Consider the following 20,481-nt stretch of genomic DNA (forward strand, 5'->3'; position numbering starts at 1 on the left):
TTTTAATATTAAATTTGCACCCCGAATATCCGGGACAAAACGCTTTTTCGCAAATCCACCCTTGGCTTTCGGCACTTAAATTTTGGGCTCAGCTAACCCCCCCCCCCCCCCCCCCCCCAAAACAGATCGACTCGAATCTTATAACTGGATACATAGCAAAATCGACATGAGATCCTTCTTACTATTGGCTGTCGTTGATGTACAGATCCCTTAAACCAAACGTGAGATTCTTCCCACCGTCTGGAATAGATTACCGCATCCTGCACGCCAAACACATAACACGTGAGACGAGAAAAAACCAAGGTCGAGTCGTAGGAATGAATACATAGACCCGTCCGACCACGACAGCATGTTGAACGAAGGAGGCGAAGCGGTAGCATTAGCTATAGCCCAAAAACAACATGGTCAACCCCTGCTCGGCTTTGTACCATCCATAGTATAAGACATGTCAAAAGCCATAAACACTAATCACCAACGAGCATAGACTTATTCAGTACGTCGACACATGCCAGAAGCCATGCTAAGGCATATCCATATTACCTAGTCTGTACCATCTCGGAATCCGGAAAGCTCGTGTTTCGTCCACGTTGCAAGACGGCGGAAACACGCAGCCCATCCTCGCGGGACGTACCACCCTTCACCTTCCACCCCGCTCTCCCGTGTGACGGCAGGCCTGGATCTTTCCGAACCGCCGCGCCATAATAGGTATATATGCCGCACTCTACTGCCAGACCGCTACGTCTGAACATATTCTTCTAAAGCCGCTATCCGCCCCCGGACAAGGAGCATCCCTGGCCCGGACGGAAAACAGGACGTCGTCTAATTCAAGGGCCTCTATCGATATATTTGGCCACCTCCACCAACGCAGTTATATCGTCACGTTTATCTTCCCAGTCTCTGCTGAGTATGGATATGATCGGTTGGAATCGGTTAGGCATGATATAAATACAAAGCGCCATCTCGGCCTCGGGTGCGTAAAAGCCACTCTTGTCCCAGCCCACTATCCAGAGCTCGCCCTTCTTGTCGCGGATAAAGCTGCCTGGGTCCAGTTGCATGTTCCCCAGGACAAGTTCATTTACCGCTAGTCTACTAAGTGGGACGACCAATGGCCCTCGTGTGGCATTGACAATGTCAATTAAGAGCCTGATATATGCCTCGTATTGCCGCCTGTCAAGATCAAACACGGGGGTGAGTCGTGAGTGTATAAACACTTTGGGGCGGCCCAATCCTAGCGGACCGGGATGCGGAGAGGTGATTTTTTGCATCAGCTTGATCAATGAAGCAATTTGTGTGGATATGCTATGCTGCCTGCTAGTCGAGAGATGAGGCCAGATCTTGTATAGGTTAGAGCCCTCGATGTAGTCCATGATGATGAAGATATGCTTCGTGCGAAGGTCGCGGAAGACCTTGTGGACCTTGGGGACGTGATCTCTCAGTCCATCTAGCCCCTGGATAAACCACATCATGTCCGCCTCGACCTGAGTGACACTTGGGCCCTACTTGGCCACCAGGTTAGGGGAGATGCGTGATATACAGTTTCGCGTTGTTTTTTGAAAGCACAAGACCGGAGAACGATGCCAGTTGGTGATAACCGCGGAGAGAATACCATCAGGCATTTTCATGATTTGCTCCGTGGTATACTTCCTAAATGGATATGGAAACGTCCGTTCGATCCCTACCAGCTAAAATGGGGTTAACTACCCAGCTAACAAGAAGCGAATGACGGTACGAAACTTACATCACAAATCATGAGTTGATTATCCTCGCGGCCATAATCGTTACAGGCAGTCCAACGAGATGGTATGGGCACTGCTGGGCATTGAACAATAGCTGGGTACCAATGGGACCAGCCCCGTGGAAGCTCGAACCAGGTAGACGGAAGAATCGGCTCAGGCGGTAACGTGTCAGGGGGAAGATTAAACAAACGCCGAGGCTTCTCACGGTAGAAATAGTCAGGATCATGGTCGTCTCCCATCGTGTCTCAGTCTGTTGTTGTTTAACTATTCAATCAAACCAATAACTAGCATACTAATGAGAATGACGCCCCGGGCTTTTCGAGAGCGGAGCAAGCGAGAGAACTTGGTAAGCTTGAGATGATATTGATGAGCTGATCCAGATAACTTAAGAAGCAGTAGGGTAAAGGAACTGGAAACCTACCTGGGTATCCAGATATCCAGAGAGCAACACAGCGCCTTCTCCAGACTTAACTTAGAACTCTAAGCAAAGACTTACCGTGCCTTACCTTACTATCACTATCGTCCCTACCTTCTTACGTCGAGTCTAAGAGAGACCCAGCTCAACAACTCCTAAAGTCGTGTAGAAGCCAGTCCAGTAAACAACGATGACATTTCACAGTCTCGTGCTTTCTCGAGATATCTCTTCTGGTAGCACATCTGTGGGTTGCTCGCTCGGAAGTATATAAATAGAAATATTTTAGTAAGTCGACACGGAGGGGGAGGGTGTGAAGTTTATCAACCGCTTCTACACGTGTAGTATTCGGTGGAATTTTCGGTGAGGAAAGATAATTCTAGGTGGCTACCTTAGATATATAACTATCTATCGCTACCGTCTAGTTTGCAACTTACTACTACTAGAGTTTGCGATGCTGTTGGTTAATTAGGATTTGTATAAGTCAAGTAGTAAGCGCGGAGACGGAAAGTTCGATTTAGCTGACTTCAATTAACTAGCAGCAATGTTACATGCGATAAGTGGATGCTCACGTCGTATCTTCGATTACATAACACACACTAGACTGTATTTATCGTATCAGGTTATCGTATCAGGTAAATTCCAATAGCCTAACCTAGATGGTCGGGCCCAAGCTTTTCCGGGAACGAACATTAACTTCCATCGGCCATTCCATCCCGTCCCGCTCCTTGCAGTGGAGTCTCACTACCTGTATACGGCTTAGCCCGGTTCGTATGTTGCTATTTTCTCTTCTCGAAACGTTCGTCCATAAGCACCGCTGTTAATTTTACGACTTTTCCCTCTTCTCGTAGAGACAAGGTAAAAGGCTATTACCTAACCCTCGCCTAGTCAACTCTCGTATCCCCCCTAGCGATTTTATTAGCAGTTCGCATTTATGTCTGTCAAAACTGTCTAATAGTCTTGGCAAGATGGCCAAAGCCCGAGGGAGCCTCAACGAAAAAAAAAAAATTTGGTCAATTTCAGCCACTCGATTTTCGTCTCTTTCACTCGGGGTCGTTGGCACGTAGATGACGGTTCCTTGTCAGCAGCCCCGTTTGCGTGTCTGACAGGTCCATCCGCAAACCATTAGCTTTCCAGGAGGGTTCAAGTCACCTTTCGTCATGCCCCCCCGGTGATGGAACCACAGCCACAAGCTCTGCATCACTCAGCATCCTCAGCCGTGTCACATCTGTGAGCACCTGAGCGTATCTTAACTGCGATAGCCACATAATACTACGTATAGTAAGTCCATCGGGCTTTCAGCTCACACATGTAAGCCTTTACTGTGGCGTGCATAGGGCGAAAGAGCTGCTGCATATTATCCCCCGAGTTCTTGGTGTTCTTGGTGTTCTTGGATCCAGTTCTTGGATCCAGTCTCCAGTCTAAGCTTAGCGGGTATCCATCCATCCATCGATTTATTATTTACTATGTATATTACGGAGTACCGCTGCTCATCTATTTATTATGAATCTATCGTCCTGTCTGATCCTTCTCTTTTATAATCCATGTTACTTAACCTTCACTTGTTACGTCTCATCTTAAAAGATCGCCAAGGAGGATTCTTCCATCTACCTAAGTTGCATTGATCCTCCGAGCTTAAATTATCAAATAGAGTCAACCCGCCAACTTTCAGTCTCTCCCTACGACTGTTGGATATCTCTGGGTTACGGCGTAGCGAAACCATCAAAGATGCACTTCAACCTATTATTACCTATCATAACGGCTTTCTCGTTACTGGGAGCTCTGGTTCACGGCTCGCCCATCATGTGTCCAGACGTGAGTTTGCGTAAAGGAATATACCAACACTATATCACTACTAACAGTCATCTAGTCGAAACGAGATGCGATCCTTAGCGGAGCAATGCCGGCAGAAGAATGTTGCAGTTACGGAGTCTGTAAGAACACAGTCGTGATCGCGATGGGACGTGCACAGGAGAAAGACAGTTCGGCAATCCGTTACAACGAAAGGCGGTGACGAAACGAAACGAGAATCGATGTTTCCCCTAAAACAACAAACACAAGCAAACACTCATCAACATCAAACCCCAGCATGAATATCGGCGTTTTCTCTCTCTAGTGGTCCTGGCATTATCATGGTCATTACCATGGTTAACTGGCGTTCGGTGTGGGGCTCTTGGCGCCCAAAAATGAAATTTTTTTTTCTTTTTTGTGAGATTGGATTTTATCGGCTTCCAATCAACACACGCATTTGGCCGATAGGGTGAGATGGAAGCGTCTGCATTGCATACGGTGGAGTTTATCATTGACGTTAGATACGATAAGGGACCTCGACGCGAAGAGACGACGTTACATGCCATCTTCGAGAATACCCCCCCAAACAGTTAGAAAAAAGACTAATATCGAGTGGCATCTTGATAGCTTACAGTTTATAATACGACTATGAGGCTGAATTCCTCTGAATTAACTTTACTTTAATATTCACACCAGATTCTGTCTAAATAGGCATTGATTCATCACGAAGACTACTAAGCTCAGTAACCTAGAGCATAAGATAAGTGAGAAGTGAGAGTAAGAGTTGAGTGATGAGATGATTATTGTCCGAGCAACATGGTGGATGCATCCTGAATCGGCCGAAGCCAAGCGAATAGCGCGAGCCATTTGTGCTATCTTCTCGTATCTGCACTGACAACAGATGCGGCTACATTCTGATAATGCAACTTACAAACGTACATCACGCCTTCTGATCGCTGCTATTTTTGACGTATCTTGCATCGTCAACATTCAAATCGACCCATAGTCCCGGACTGAAAGCTCCAATACGCCAGCAGCTAATATGGAAGCTCATGCAGAGTCTATACATCTTGTCGGCACCACGTGTAACTACGGCCAAATTCTCATTTGCCATGGTAATCTTTTCTCAAACCAGCAGTAAAACTTGCTGCTGATAGACTGAGATCCAAGTTACTTACTATACCATATCGAAGCATAGTCTCGAGCACTCGTCATAAAAGCGTCAACTTAGATGCGGCTAGGGCGCAACTAGCAGGCATATAATAACCTAATAACTCTTTCGTTTACCCATATCTTATATTTCGACAGGCGGCACTTTACCTATCTTTCAACACTTGCGATTGCTAGCTCATCTTAGCTCGGACGCTTTGGGTGCGCAGAGCAGTATCTCGTGCGGGACGAATATATTTATGAACTCGTATCGTCGGTCCAGCTGATATGGCTCGGCGCTCGGCGACGTTAGCTAGTCTGAGTAGCGTCGCGAAGACTTGGAATTCTCGTCAAGCTTTATCAGATGCTGCTAGCTGTAGCTCGAAGGTGGTGTCTGGTTGGTAGGTTTTAGCGAGCGTGGAGCTGAATCCCGTCTGATAGAGGCTCTTAGGTATGTCATAGGTAGGTAGGTCAGCTTGCTAGGTACCTGATGTTGCCTGACAAGACCTTGGTAATTCGCCGGGTCTTACTGGCCTGAGAGGTAATTATATGTAAATATTTATCACTTACCTACCTAAGTACCTATGTTACAACTCGTTGCGAATAAGTGGTTGGTGTGCACTACTACACTATTAATATCCTCTTCGTATTTCCACACGTTAGATTCTATAGTTAGCGTATGACCGTGCAAGAGTTAGTACATTACATAGGTACTTATCTCGGAATCAAGCCGAGTAAATCCTGTTCTTACATCATAACTACCTAAGTTATCCCGTACTTCGACAAGTTCGCTTGATAACTACATGTAGGTACCTATGCCGTCAACATACGATAAATACCCGTATCAGCGGGGTCGATATAATGTAAGTCAGTTAGCATCAATTAGTATACATAGCAATTGATCTTTTTAAAGCTAGACCAGTCCGCTAGCTGAAAGAAGGCTTATCTTAGCAGCAGCTTAGGTTAGGTACCTAGGCCAGGTACCTCAATACCTGGGTACTTCCTAGGTAGCCTTCAATGGACAGGAACAAGGGCCGCTAAATGCAAGCTCCACTTCGTAATTGCAATTAGGGCATGCACACCTACCTACCTAAACTAAACCCAACCGCCATCACAGCCAATATAACCACTCACAACAAATTAACTTTCACGAATCACATCAGAGCGTCTGGTGCAATAACAATCGTGGGGGCTTGTGGTTTAGTGGTATAATACTCCCTTAGCATGGGAGTGGTCCGGGGTTCGATTCCCCGCGAGTCCATCCTTAGGAGGTTAGATTCCTCTTGTACCAACTTTTTTATTTTTATTTTTTACTTCTTGCAATTATCACCAGTCTCTACTTCGCAGTACGTTTTAGTTTAAATATCGTTCTCTGCAGCTTCAACTTCTTGGTCCTCTTTTTTGGCAGTTCATGTTTAATAGCTCTAACACGTGAAAATAAAAGTCGATTATACATACCTTAGACCATCTCATTGCTTGGTCTACCTGATGTAGCTATCGCCCAGCTGGCTACTCAAGCCCACTTGGAATTAAGATATCTGGAGCTGACGGACATGTTTTCTTTCATTTTATATGTGTTAACCCTTCATTTTATTTCCCGGACTTGGGCGATGAATACTAATGTATAACGTCACCACCTGGCATCTAGAATAGCCCAAGACTTCGACTTAGGAGCGCCCATCTTCACCCAACTCAGCCCGGAAATAGCTCACATCGAAGCAGTCGTATGTAATATACAATTAGAACGATCAAATCTTAATATCGCCCTGTAAATTCTCATCGCTATGCTCTATGCCCATTCGAATATTTACACTAATTTCTTTTTATATACCATCCTCTCAAACAACACTACCCACCCTTTTTCCAGCTCAATTATCGTAACTTCGTGCCCACCTATCTACCATCTTCACCTTCTATTTGCTACTCAAAGCACGACGATATTGCTAATCTTGAGCCCCTGGCTTTCAACGTGGTATCTCCTCCGCAGACCCAAACTCCTTGTCTTTTGTAACAACTCGTACGCCTCCTGCCCACCTCCCGTCATCAGCATGGCGATTGGATGGTGTCGGGGGAATCCCGAGGGGGTGCGCTGCGGCTCGTCGAGCAGTGGTCGGATGAAGTTGAAGCCCCACGGGTCGTCCTTGTTTTCGTCCAGTGCGTCTTTATCGTCCGACACGATGACTACGAGTTGTAGCGCGTTGTGGTTCGGTGCGAACGACGGTATATTGGCCAGCTTCTCCGAGAACGAGCACCCGCCTCTTCGCATCACGATTACTTGGTGTGCTCTCGGCGCTTCGTCGGGGAGCCTACTACCGCAGGCCTGGTCGGCGAAGAAGAGGCGTTGCCAAGATAGGGACTCGATATACGGAGTCGTGTTCGGGTTGGGAGCTTCGCGTATGTCAGGTAGAGAAGCAGCACCTACCCCTACTGGTGTAATCCCGGGTAGCTCGACATACTTGTAATCTGGCTTCTGTACCGGTTCGGGCCTGAAGGTAGCGACGGGTTCCCGCAGAGCAGACGTAATCTGCTGCAGAAAAGAGCTGAACAAATTAGGACTGTCGACGGTAGTCTCACCATCAAGTTCAATAGTAGGTTCAGTCTCGAGGGTGGCTTCTCCATCTGCAGGCGTTGCATTATGAATTATTGGAGCTTGTGGAGGCTCAAGCTGCAAAATAACGTCAACGAGGACGGAGTCCCGAACACGATGGAATAGCGGGTCCGACATGTGTTCGAGGACATCGCGAGAGATCAGAACCTTTTCATCTCGCCCCAATGCCAAGTTTCCAATACTGTAGATCCTCCAGGCCCGCTCAGATGTCTCTGGGGGGTCTTCTACGAGCAAAGCTATCTTTAGTCCAGTGAGACTGTTGATCGCAATACCATCGCTCCCCATACGGACGAGGTTATGCCCGCCGAACATGATATTGAAAGCGCTGCCCATAGTTTGTTGGCCATTGGAAGCGAATTCGATTACTGTCGTCTGAGATTGTTTTGACACGGCGCAGATTCCGTCGGTTGGAAGCATGTAACTCGGCAACGTCCAAGGGAAGTAGGTGTAGTTTTCTATTGGCTTCTCTGAAAGTCTTGTCTGTGATTTAGAACCGCCCAATTTGGCGACCGGGTCTTTCGACCCACCGTGAATGTTAGGCACTTGATGAAGTCGAATTAGGGTCGCAGCATTGTAAAGGTCTGACCTCGCAGCAGTAGCAGAGCCGGATAATGGGGGAAGAACGGGCGGTCGAGGACACGTATTGGTAAAATGGGCATCGTAATAGCTTTGAATGGCCCTTTCTGATGACTTGTGGACTTGGGGATTGGTGTTCCCCTTTCGAGGGATAATCAAGGGATGCCCCTCTGTAGTAAACACATACGAAGCATCAAGCTTGTTTAGGGGATGATCTGGGTCAAAGAGTAGATATAAGTACTTGGCAGTCTCCCCCAGAAAGAAACTCTCCATTCGATCGCTCTTCTCCCCAGTGCGCACATCCTGCAAGCCAGACCACCCACATTTCGTCCAACATCGCCTGTTGATATCTTTTAAGACCATTTCGCCTACGTAAAGGTACCAGGGGTCTTGAGTAGCACGATATAGGTGGTAGGTAGATTCGATGAATTCTGGTCGGCCGGGCCACCATCCGAGACCACCTTCTACATTGCCATCGCGGACGGACCATCGCTCCGGAAGGGCAGAATACCTAGTCCATAGAGCTGAGTATACGAGATGCGTCTCGATGGCTTCGTCAAGCTCCCCGGCGAGCGCTAATAGGCCCGAGTAATATGCACCTAGACTGTCTATCCAATATGCTTGTGGCGAGCCAGTCGACATGTGCGCATTTACGTAGTGCGGATGATGCAACCCTGAATAAAGATGCCGTTTAATAGCAGCATGTGCATGGTGCCACGCTGATAAGAAAGAATCAGGGGAGTTATCCTCATCTGAAAGGGGATTGTAGATTTGATTGGGGTCGAGCCAGTCCCCGTCAGGAACATGCGGTATTGTCCGATTGGGGAGCTCATGACCTGACAGCAGGATATGGGTCTTGAGAGCATATTCAAAGAAGCTATCAATGCCCGCACCAATCCCAGAGAAACCCCCAATCCAATGTCCTTCTTCGGCATCTACACCAGCTCCAATCAGCCCAATATTGCTTCTTCTTGACCAGACGGCCCAGAACGCCCTCTTAGCTGCTTGCTCGAATCTTGGGTCTCCAGTGAGGCGGCTCAGTACGGTAAACTCGAGCACCAGACTGCCTGCCCCAGCACTACAAGTTTCGGTGATTTCTGGTGAGTCTTCGGGTGGCTTAGGGTCTACATTAGCGTTGTTATGGAGCGGCGAATTCACATAGAACGGTATCCCGTGGCGGAGATTAACACGTGGATAGGGCAACCCAGTCTGAGTATAGAAAGCCGGAAGCAAGCGCTGAGCGAGGTCGAGGGCAAGTCGTAGCAGTTGCCCGTCATATTTAAACCCGTTAGGCCAAGGGATAGGATACTTTTCTAGGTCGTCATCATCATCGGTTGGCCTCCGCGGCTCATACCCGGAAATGGGCAAGTCACCAACAGCGAAGAGGTGGGCACTAAGCAGTCCACCAACACCCCTTATCACAGTCTCGAAGACTTGAACCTTGCTATCGACATCAAACCCACGAGCGCGTGCGCCCTGGCCAGACGGGCCGGGCCGGCCATCACCGTACTGCGCAACTAACGCACCAACACCGTGTTGGAAATCGCGTAGAGCTTTAGGGCCCGTATCTCCATCTTCGGGCGGCGCAGAGGCAAGGATTGCGAGGGACGAAAGGCTGTCGATTAGGGTCAAGGAGTAGTTGCCAAGGACATCATTAAGCGCGATGTTCCTAGGATTGAGGGGATCTCGAGTTAAAGGAGTACAAGACACGGGCCGTAACTGTAAATCATGAACCATAAGCTAATGCACAAGTTTACACTTTGGATTTATACTCGGTATTAGGTATTGTATTAGGTATTAAACATTCATACCTCGTCTTCGGGAAACGCAATGTTCATATAATTGTCGAATCCGTGATAGAACATATCGACCGTGTCGCGCCTCAACTCGGCGATGCGACCGGGGCGCATCGACTCTACCGAACCCAGCCATGACAGCAGCAACACCAATAGCAGCATCAACCTGGAGTACGGGCGAGGAAGGCCATGATTCGTTGAGCTATGCGAGATGGCCAACATCCAACTGCCCATGCCTAGCAAGGGCATCACCGGCAGGAGAGTGCAGAAGAAGGCATGTGTATGAAAGACCAGACCGCCAGAGCGAGGGACTAACTCGCAGGACTCTCCCACCGCTTGTCGGAGACTAACAGGAAAAAAAAAAGAGATGCAAAATATCAGCGTGTTAAAGTTGGGACTATTGCTTCGAACTTTGAAGCCAAAAAATACAACGCAGAGGTCGAATGTTGGGGATACGATCCCATCTCTATGCTGTCATGAAAGATTTGGAATTCATGATAACGCTGAGTTACAAGTTTCACTAACAGAATCAAGTTGATTGAAAGTAGGCTAAGCGATAGCGTCTCTGGTACTTGTTCAGCGTTATCGGGATTAAGGTCTGGATCAGGTCTGGATCGGGCTAAGGACACGTGCCAACGTCGGCATGCAAGCACCTTAGGTAAGCACTTCTTTTAGGTTAGGTAATCAGCAGTACATATTGTACATAGTACAACACAAATGTACTCCTGTAGGGCTGACAGCTTATCGATAATCTCCCTGTAAGTGTAATATCTCAAAGCGCCAACAACATTATTGTTTATGCCGCCTTTTGGCTTCTACGCTTCTAGATCTATTCGCGCCCGAGAAACGTGGCGCGCTGTTGGTGCACGAAGAAGGTAGGCCGGCATTAATGTTACCTTCTCAATCCACATTACTAATTGTACAATACGGCTACAAGCTGCACAGTGTGTAGCCCAGCGGCGTAGACTCATGCTTCTTACCATACGCCGCGTGGTATTTCAGAACTTGGTATCACGCGGTCGACATGAGCAAGGCTTACTGCTCCTAGAAGGCTTATCACGAGGTTGACGCTTTTGTTGTAATGGTGTCTTGGAAGTTAGAACCACTGCCTCGGGAGGCTCTGTTCCACACCTCCGATTGTCCACCTGCCCCCTTCATGACTGCTGCAGTGGTTGGCATAAGGCTAGATGGCATACGAGTAGCTGGGGGTTTATCTATGTAGCTAATATTAGCTCTGGATGAAGTACGGATCCGCAATGGACGGGGAAGTCTGAGTACTTTAAGGGAATACATACCGCGGGTGCGCGTCTCTGAGGCAAAAAGCAGGGTGGCCAGCGAAGATGCCTGTATGTTTCCCTTACATGCCAACTTTCCTGCGTAACTGATTGGCAACTTTCCGGCTGCTGCGGTTACCTCCTGCGCTTAAAACGACGCAAGGGATGGTTCTTAAGCGGTACCGCCACTGGAACTCCCCAACACAGCGTGGGAGGCGACGATCCGCCTCCTTTATCAGACATCGAAGCCCTGCTAATGGCCTGTTGTTTTAGTCACTGGCATCCCCCTTGGCACCTGCGTTTCATCCGATTCGATATCTCAAGCCCCGTCGCCTTAGCGTGACGTCGTCGTTCCTCAGCATAAGTGTAGTCGGAGGAACGACTACGAGACAAGCGACAACACTGCCCCTTAATGCGAAGCCCTGGAATGTTTCGCTGGCGTAGGACTTCTAATCTTCCCCTAGCATATGTAATAATCCATTAACATTAGCTACTTCAGTCCTACAATCACTTTAGAGTTGAGCAAGTTGACTTTAACAGCTACCAGTAGCACAAAAGCGTGTCTAGGCCTGCGCGATGCCCTCCGAGCGGGTTACTTATGTCCCTATGGCAAGATGCTCTTCTTTCTCGGGTATATCCAACGGCCCTATTTCTCCGCTGGATACTCTTTGGTGAATTTTTCATAGGTTCATACTACCTTCTTGACTAGCTAAGAGAGGCACAGCTGGCTAACCGGCTAAGAGCCCTATCAGTGAACAAGATTTTGGTGTCATACAGTATGCTAATATGAGACTGCCCCCAAGTGCCAGTAAACTGCAATATACATCACATCTACATTTAAAAAGGGGCAAGACGTCGAGAAGATTTAATATATCCCACGTTAGGAATAGGTGCAAAAGAATCAACCACTCAAATTCTAAAGAAATGTACTGTACTTTACTGGCACTTGAGGACATTCATAAGTCAACCAGGTCCAGTTGAATAACAATAGGCTATAATAACATACGATCTACTCCTAAATCGATCAGGTAGACGTAAGCAGGAGGATTACCAAGCATTGCAATACTGTCTTGTCGATGTTTACCCCTCAGCATGATGATAACGAACACTACCTAGCAGGCATCTATCATCAAGTACGTAGAGACAAAGACTTCATAGAGTTATCAGAGCTGATATTTTGAACCCACTTAATATAATTCATTCCATACATCAAAAATATTTTATACATACCTAGGTAGGTAGGTAGGTATTAATAGGTCTGGATCCACACGAAGTATAGTATAACTCCGAGGGCTCGGCTCTCATCGCAGGTCAACCCCTGAGGTAACTCGGACATCCTCGGAGATTCGCCTGATGTCACTAGGTTAGAACTATTCTTATTACAGCATCGACATCGCATAGACCAAAAACAGGCACCGCGTTGTTTCAACGCATCCATCGCCAAAGGCCCCCATCGCCAACCCCAAGCTAATTTAGACGATGGTAATTTGCAATGGAACTTTTTCAAATGGAACTTTTTCAACTTCGATACCGCCGACGCCCCGGAATTTACTATATCGGGCCATGGCCTCTCCGGCGATGTACCGGTGGAGGTTTTGTATATAGTTACCTCATACGTAAAATAGCCATGGCGCTAGCCTCGTGGCCTAGGAAAGGAGTGGAATATCCTCTAGCTACAGGGGCTGGGACCGGGACTGGGACTGGGACCGGGACTGGGACTGGGACTGGGACTGGGACTGGGACTGGGACTGGGGCTCTTTGGATATCTCAGGTTTAAGGCGACGAAATGAAGCGGGCTAGTATTTGAGAATTTGTGTTTATTTCGAACCGGTGCTAATGTTGAACTAGCGGGCCGTGTGCTCTATCTACCCCCAGGATACACGTAGTAATTACAAGCCTACCTCATAGCGTTCTATGTAATAGATGGCATGTACTCGTGTGGTACCCCGTCGGCTCCTTTTGTTTTTGCCTTTACCGATTGCATAGATGGATGCCCTTGTTATTCATTGTTCTATTGTTTCATCGCGGACGTAATTTCTACTTCTTCGTATGCATGTCTACACGGAGAAAGCCGTATTCCCGAGAGGAGTAGTTGTCGCGGAGGCCCGCGGGTAAAACGGAGTACATAGGGCGTTGCTATGTAGATTAAGAGGTAAACAAGTCTTTCATTCCAAGTATCCCATTACTACGTATTCACATACCTACTAATTACCTAGGTACCTATCTTTGTAAGTATTCTAAATCTACAGATCGACATGCGGTATGCAGGTAAGACGATATACCACTCAAAAGGTGTAAATCGGTAAAATAAAATTGTATACTATTTCAGGGTGACATTCAACTTAATAGTATGTCATCATAAGAGGGTATTTCCCGCCCGTCGAAACCCGCCCAAACTACGGATTACTAGTATACCACCTATAGCTCATAATCCCTCGAATAAGCTGTCTGACGCTCAACTACGTACTGGGCCTGTAGAATCCCTCGTATACACATCATATACCTTAGGTATCTACCTAATAAGCCGTTCAATATGCCGCCGCTGAACAGATACCAGCAGCGAAGAACCTTGCCTATTCCCTGAAACATTTTTGGACCCCATCGCGGATCGGTCAGGGTTGACACGTGTACTTCATACTACTCACCGTTACATAGCGCAGCTTGTGGTCCCTCCCTCCCCCCCCCCCCCCTTTACCCCGGCCCCGTTTCTTCTTAGGAACTTTTGAGTGGCCCTATCATACTTGACGTCCGTGCCTCCTAATCCAGAGCTGACATTGGCCCATCTAATGCAACTCGACCCAGTTCATGCGGGTCGAGTACCGGTTTTGCATTATGTACATACACGATCTTCCCAAGTACATGGATGGCATATGTTAGGTATGTAGGTATGTATGTACAATACAAAGAATCCCTGCCCGTTCAAGGCGTGAGTTAGATTACCAAATCCTTGCGTATATCGTGGCTGGGCCTTGTCGCCATAGTGTATGTAAGTGCCTATGTCTGTGTCTAACCTAGTGTATTATATGTATATGTCTGTATGTATGCCATCGTCGCAAATAGTTACTAGTATGTAAGTACGACTATGTCGTAGTATAGAGGTTATAGCAACGCGTGCCGCCTTTCCCCTCTTGACCGCCATCGTGCAGTCTCATGTCAGCCAGCGTATGTAAGCTCTAAGACCTCGGATCCAAGCTGTCGGGTTAACGTGCAGCCAATGCTGAAAAGAAAAATTCTTCATCGGCAGTTGGCCACTTTTCAGTCGTCGTCCAGTTTGGAACAGGATTTTTAGCTCATACCTTCTGAAAGCGACGCTGACGAAGAGTTCCACTTATGAACTACCCAGACAAAATGTGCGAGATGCAACAGTAGCGGGAGACGGTGTCGCATATGTAGAGGCCAGGGTCGAAGCATGAAGAGTCTGCCCTACGCGGACAACTTCCATCCTAAGCTTAATAGGTGGGTAAAAAATACACGTGTTATGCCTGTAAGCCCTCAGATCACCGTTGGGATCATGCTCTGTCATTCCGTCAGATGCCGCTCGCCGCTAGACTAAGTTCTGCATAGTATGATAGTCATGTTACAGCCTGTCTTAAACAATCTCAACGTTGCTGTCGACCGCCCTCAATATGAGGTATACCTAGTATGTATGTATGCAATGTACATATTCTACCTACCTACCGTACCAGGTATCCATCGCCCTATGAACCACAGAATGGTTCTCTCTGGATTGCTACTCTGACTTCTTTACCCTCCAACGTCGTATGGATACTGGGGGGGTACGCAGCAATAAGTCGTGTTGTATTAAAGTCATCTTAATTCGAGAAGATGTCAATAATAACTAAACGCTAGGAGTCAGAAGAATGTGGATCTTGGAGAGAATACATATTATGCGATGAGATTGATACAGTATGTACATCATAGAGGTAACATGGTATTTAACTAGGGTAAGCAAGTATAGTAGGTACAATACATCCTAATACATACGTAGACTATCGTTTCGTTTGCGCTGCATCATCCATCGGGGCCGGTGAGAATTGCTCTAATTTACCAAAAACGCGGCTCATACATAGACTACTTTCTCCAAGACTACCTACCACACACCTCGACCGTAGCAGCCATGGGATGAACCCGGTTGTAGATGAAGTCTGGTTATTGCATTAGACTAGGTTAAGGGCAATCTTTACTATGTAGAAAAGGGGGGTGACGCTAACAGAAAAACCCTCCCACTCTGTCTCTTACACATCGATACATCATCATGCCTCCGCATCTAATCTTCTCTCATTCCTAACTACGATATTGGGAATGTCTAGTACGGGATACCCTAGGTAGGTACAGCCTCGCCAAGGTTCTGAGGATATGCTACAGTGGTCGTAGTTGTATAATCTCCCCGTAGGCTCAAACAAATCCAAGGCAAGGTTGTTTAATCTTTGCATCTCGGCGCTATCGCTATCTCCGTTACAAACGAAGCCGAACCGCGACCATTATATAATCCAGACTTCGAGACATTTCCGCGTCATGGTCTCTTGGCAAAATGGAGGATAGTAGCAGTGACAATTTAGACGTTTCAACCACCTGCTACATTAGGAGTGGACTATGGTACTATATCTTCGGAACATTCCATACTGATCGCTTAGAAGCCAATTATCGATCGCGTCGATACTCCCACATGGCTTAGGAGATGGTGGCGACTAGGAGAAATAGCCCTATCGTTCATCGTGAACGCGCCCGTCGGTCAAGTTACAGGAAACTCGCACTCGCTTCCAAAATGGATACCCACCTTACACGTAACTTCGTCAATTACATACATAGTACATATAGTATATAGGCCATCTCTACATGGAAACTGTGCCTCTTAACTCTACTACGTATTTTCGTCAGCGCCGAGCTAGATCCCTAGCACCGGCATATTTGCTCCCGGATCTAGAACGTAAGCAGGGTGGAGAGCAGGATCTAAGCGGGCATAATTCCCACGTGGCTCGGTTAGGTCCCACTCGAGGGGAGACGGTAAGACGTTTACAGCATGGGTAGGGGAGGAAGGGGGGCCTGCGGGCTTCCGGACCTCGTGGTCTGGTGGTGGCGGAAACTACACTACCCCTAAGGTAGCGCTGCTGTCTCAACACCAACCAAGACTAGACCCCGGTGCGGAAGTGCGGTAGAAGACGAAGCGCGACATACATGAAAGAAAGAAAGAAAGGACCCTTGATAACTAGGTAAAATTAGAAACGGGCGCAGTGCGCCTCTTTAGGGTTCTGGTTGTCTCTCCAGCCTCTCTTCCCCGCGGCTGGTGTCGATGCCCGCTTCCCTTGCACCAACAACAGATTTCCAATCTCCCCCCGGCTCCCGTACATGCTCCCAGCTTACTAATGTATGCAGTGGCGGTTCCGCTACCTAGGTGGCCAGATAGAGAGAGCAGATCAGACGGCACAGCAGTTGTTTATAGCAAGTGGATAAATTTAGGCTCTTCTACTGCCTAGCCACCCGGAGGACGAGCGCTATTCACGGGCACGGCAGTCCGCATCGGTTGTTATATTGCCCGAGGGAGGCCAGAGACCGAGTAAAACCGAGGTGCCGTACTCATATCTGCTCGACCGGGGTGGTGAAGATCATCATCCCATCAAGGAGGAACTTTCCATGTCATCTAAGCTTCTACATAGCTTAGATACGTAAATAGGTAGTGCTACGCGATCGATGGTGGTGGTCAGACACATCCAGATGGACAAATCAAGGTAGTATGATATAACTGCTAGTCTAAACACCAAGCATACCCCCTTGTCTCTCATCAGACACCATTTCTTCAGGCCTTGTACACCCTATCAACCAGACTTCAACACTCATACCCAGCTTCTACCAATATACAAGCTATCCGTTGTTTCTTCACAGTTCACAGAAGTGCCTCGTAGACGTATGTAGACTTAATCACTGTAGAATTGCCGAAAATTCGATTGGTATAATATAAAGCAACACAACTGTGAATATGGCCTTAACGAAAGGAAGGCCGCGAAGCTCGTGATATGTACCTTAATGATCGAAGCAATAATACACCCCAACGCCTCGGCCAAATTATCCGCATAGGCCTCGTTAGAGCCCCCCCGACGACGCACAAGAGTCAAAAAAAAAAAAAAAAAACCAAAAGGCCCTGCCCAAAATCCCTAGCGTAATCAAACGCCATATTACCCTTCCATAGTGACGCTGATGAACCCCACGCACCGACTCCAAATACTCGTTATATTATGGCTTTGAAGCATCGTCTAGGAATGTGTAAGCAATTGTTGAGCTTTTCTGAGTAGACATGAAAAATGTAGGTTTTTTTTTGGTTGGTAAAAGTTGGACAGAGTAGGGGGGGAGGTGCTGTCCGATAGATATTTATCAATGACTGTCGACCATTGGGACGGCACCGTATACATGATCATCCCTCCTCGAGAGTATCTGCTCGCACGCCTGTTTGGCTACTCGTTCACTTCGACTCTCGCCGGGGTCTCCATCGGCGCTTCCCTTAGGGGGCAATGTGTTCGGGTGTTCCAAGATGCCATTCATAGCACCTGGATCTGAAGATTCGGGGTCCGGCTTACAGTAATGTTCTAAGATATAATTCTCCTGCTCAGAGGATATTGTAGATATCGTGCGCTTGTCTTCCTCGTATGGAAGTGACGAGTCCGGGGAAGCCCAGGATTTGGTGTTTGGCCGTTTGCTCATGGCTTTTTTGGATTTGCGACGAGGTTTCTTTGTGATGTCCTCGGGATCGAATTCCTCAATACCCAGGTCGACTAAGCGTTTTAGGATGTGACCCTCTTTCCACTCCCAGGCTTGGCATCCCCCATACTTTTCTTTCATCAGCTTGGCTAAATCCGAATACCGACGTCGGTCAAGTTCTTCGACGGCGCGTTTTAAAGCCTCGTCCTATATACCCAGTTAGCTATCTCATACTAAACGCGCCATTTAAAAGCTCGGTATAACTCATGCTCTTATCGTGTACTCACCTCTTCTGCAGGCCATTCCGCGTATTTTAATACTGCTCGGGTAAGGTTCATTTGTAATGATTCTTGCCGCCTTTTCCCGAAGCGTTCCTCGTATTTCTTTGTTATTTCCTCCCATATGCCCTTCCCTTTATCATTGTCCATTTGACACCTAAGCTCCAGAATGAATCGGTCCTTCTCGGGAGCATCGGGCCTTAAAGTAATACTTCTGCCGAGCGCCTTGGTTGTTGAGGAGGCATCTCCATTTGGCGACGATAGTTGAGGGTCCACGAGATCCTCACCGTCGCGTTTTGAAATTCCTCTGTTCTGAGCTCGCGGCCTCTTCGGGGGTCTGCCTAACCGCCCGGTTCTCGACTTAGACTTTCTCTTGTAAGATGTAAAGTCCATGATGACTTGTGGCTGGTGCACCATACTAGGGTAGTGATGATGCATACCGTCCATTGGTCCAACTGAGGGGCCTAGGTCTCGCGGGTCCGGAGAGTTTTGCAGGACAGGAACTTGAGATGGCGCCGGAAGAGACATATTCGAAGGATGCATAGTAATCGGGGGCCTAACCAAGTCCGTGGGTGCTACCGAGAATAGAGACGGGTGTGTCATATGTGTTGACATTTCCTGTGGAGCTTCGTTGCTGGAAACTGTATACTGGCCCCATTGGAATTGAGGTTCCGATACCATGGGCAAATGGTCGCTGGAAGACTGCGATGAATCTAAGCCCTGCATTTCCATAAGGCCGGCAGGAGCATTTATCTGGTAGTTTGGCCATGGCCTTGAGGTGGTTGGGGGGGTGGGCTGTTGTGAGTTTGCCCGGTGTTGGTATGGATGCATGATCTTCGCAGTTCGTTCATTCATCGAAGGAGATCCAGCAACAGACACCGGGGTAGGAAGGGAAGTATCATATGGCACGGAGTAAGTAAAAGGCGCAACCTAATTAGTTAGTAAACCATTGTATTCTTAATATCGCAAGGAGTTCATGTTTAAATTCGAAAGTTGAAACATACCGAAGCGTAAGTAGTGGGGATATCGTGAGCATATCCAGAACTAGCTGGAGACGCAGCAGACCGTCGGTCTTCAGGCATGTTCGAATCTTGAGATAGACTATGGCGCATGTGGTCTGACCTTGAGTGAACGTATATGCTATCTTCCATCTCAAGACTGATAGTTGGTTATTAGGAAGCAAGTAGCGGTTGGCGACGGTAGAAGAAAAGGCGTAGAATTTGTTGTGAGAACCGGAACCAGTTATCAGGGATGGAGGGACCTTAGTTATTTGTACACAAGGATCGTCGAGTGGCCCACGAAGGTGAGATTACTTAAACTAAGAAATATAAAATCTGCCTTTTGAGGTCCCGGCCAAGCGCGAGGCAAAACAAGGAGACGAAGGGGTATTATAGACAAACTCGGAGCCTTGCCCTCTACGGGTACGGGTGGTCAAGATTGAGGTGGGAACCGGAGAACATATGTACGTCGTTGAAGGTGTTCCTGAAAACTTAGGTACACGCTCGAGTCCCAGGTTGTAGGAATAGCTCCACCATGCACCATAAGTAATGTACAGGGACAGGAATATACTACATGGTACTCTGGAATTATCCACATCTCTCCTCGAGGTACATCCTCGAAAGTCGACATGGGTAAAGTGACCAGGGCAAGTTGCTGGGGGCTTGGGTCTAACCATTACTGGGAGTGGCCCCAGTACTGACGCGTGTGGAGACAAGGTGGGAAGACGCATGAATAGCCGCCGCAATGAGTGTATGTGTAAGGCCATCCATCACTTAGTTTCTTCCCCGATGGGCAAATTGGAAGACACCCCTAGCCGTGCTAACATATTCAAAGATCTCGTCACTCACGTCACTGAAGCAAGTCTATTAGGCGCTTCAAGTACGTTCAAGTAGGGTTACATTGGCCATACCATAGCTGTGGAAATAGAGACATCAAACTCGTAAAGACTTGCCTAAGACTGTAGCTGGTGATAGTAGCGGGGTGACAGATGTGGCAGCTTTGAATGGAACTTTGGTATATCAAAGGAAATACGGGGCTGTAAGGCAGGCGTGAGAATCTCCTATGTAGGGCAAACGTTTTCATGAATACTCCCCGTCAATCTTGGCTTGGAATTGAATACTAAGCGAGGGTGAGGAGAGGTATGTGCCACAGACTGAGAACTTGAGGGGACC

The 20,481-nt window shown here is 47.6% G+C and overlaps 4 protein-coding genes and 1 non-coding gene across 5 annotated transcripts; 2 read left to right on the plus strand and 3 right to left on the minus strand.

Annotated features, from left to right (window-relative positions):
- Window positions 1-824: 824 nt before the first annotated feature.
- On the minus strand, window positions 825-1,975 carry F4813DRAFT_390265 (uncharacterized protein; the record flags this gene model as incomplete). The annotated part of the gene is made up of 3 exons (XM_049246988.1): window positions 825-1,496; window positions 1,566-1,682; window positions 1,739-1,975. 3 exons carry the CDS (start codon window positions 1,973-1,975, stop codon window positions 825-827), a joined length of 1,026 nt encoding a protein of 341 aa, XP_049098889.1.
- A 1,571-nt stretch (window positions 1,976-3,546) lies between these two features.
- On the plus strand, window positions 3,547-4,176 carry F4813DRAFT_116170 (uncharacterized protein). Its single transcript, XM_049238548.1, has 2 exons — window positions 3,547-3,963; window positions 4,019-4,176. The coding sequence occupies exons 1-2, from the start codon at window positions 3,877-3,879 to the stop codon at window positions 4,160-4,162; spliced, it is 231 nt and encodes a 76-aa protein (XP_049098890.1). The 5' UTR covers window positions 3,547-3,876; the 3' UTR covers window positions 4,163-4,176.
- A 2,101-nt stretch (window positions 4,177-6,277) lies between these two features.
- On the plus strand, window positions 6,278-6,349 carry F4813DRAFT_t87. Its single transcript has one exon. It is a non-coding gene; the product is annotated as a tRNA-Ala (tRNA).
- Window positions 6,350-7,012: 663 nt separating this feature from the next.
- F4813DRAFT_381246 (glycoside hydrolase family 47 protein) lies at window positions 7,013-10,302 on the minus strand (the record flags this gene model as incomplete). Its single annotated transcript, XM_049245647.1, has 2 exons — window positions 7,013-9,991; window positions 10,084-10,302. The coding sequence occupies 2 exons, from the start codon at window positions 10,300-10,302 to the stop codon at window positions 7,013-7,015; spliced, it is 3,198 nt and encodes a 1,065-aa protein (XP_049098891.1).
- Window positions 10,303-17,416: 7,114 nt separating this feature from the next.
- On the minus strand, window positions 17,417-19,392 carry F4813DRAFT_397209 (uncharacterized protein; the record flags this gene model as incomplete). Its single annotated transcript, XM_049247921.1, has 3 exons — window positions 17,417-18,239; window positions 18,320-19,240; window positions 19,315-19,392. 3 exons carry the CDS (start codon window positions 19,390-19,392, stop codon window positions 17,709-17,711), a joined length of 1,530 nt encoding a protein of 509 aa, XP_049098892.1. The 3' UTR covers window positions 17,417-17,708.
- Window positions 19,393-20,481: the final 1,089 nt, after the last annotated feature.

Source organism: Daldinia decipiens (genome assembly GCF_022478715.1).
Source record: "Daldinia decipiens strain CBS 113046 unplaced genomic scaffold F4813scaffold_20, whole genome shotgun sequence".
In the NCBI taxonomy this organism is placed as follows: Eukaryota; Fungi; Ascomycota; class Sordariomycetes; order Xylariales; family Hypoxylaceae; genus Daldinia; species Daldinia decipiens.

What these genes read in the sequence shown, in the direction of transcription:
- F4813DRAFT_116170 (XM_049238548.1), top strand. Translation starts at nt 3,877, where the DNA reads ATGCACTTCAACCTATTATTACCTATCATAACGGCTTTCTCGTTACTG. An exon ending in CGCCCATCATGTGTCCAGAC is followed by an intron (nt 3,964 to 4,018) that starts GTGAGTTTGCGT and finishes ACAGTCATCTAG; the next exon opens with TCGAAACGAGATGCGATCCT.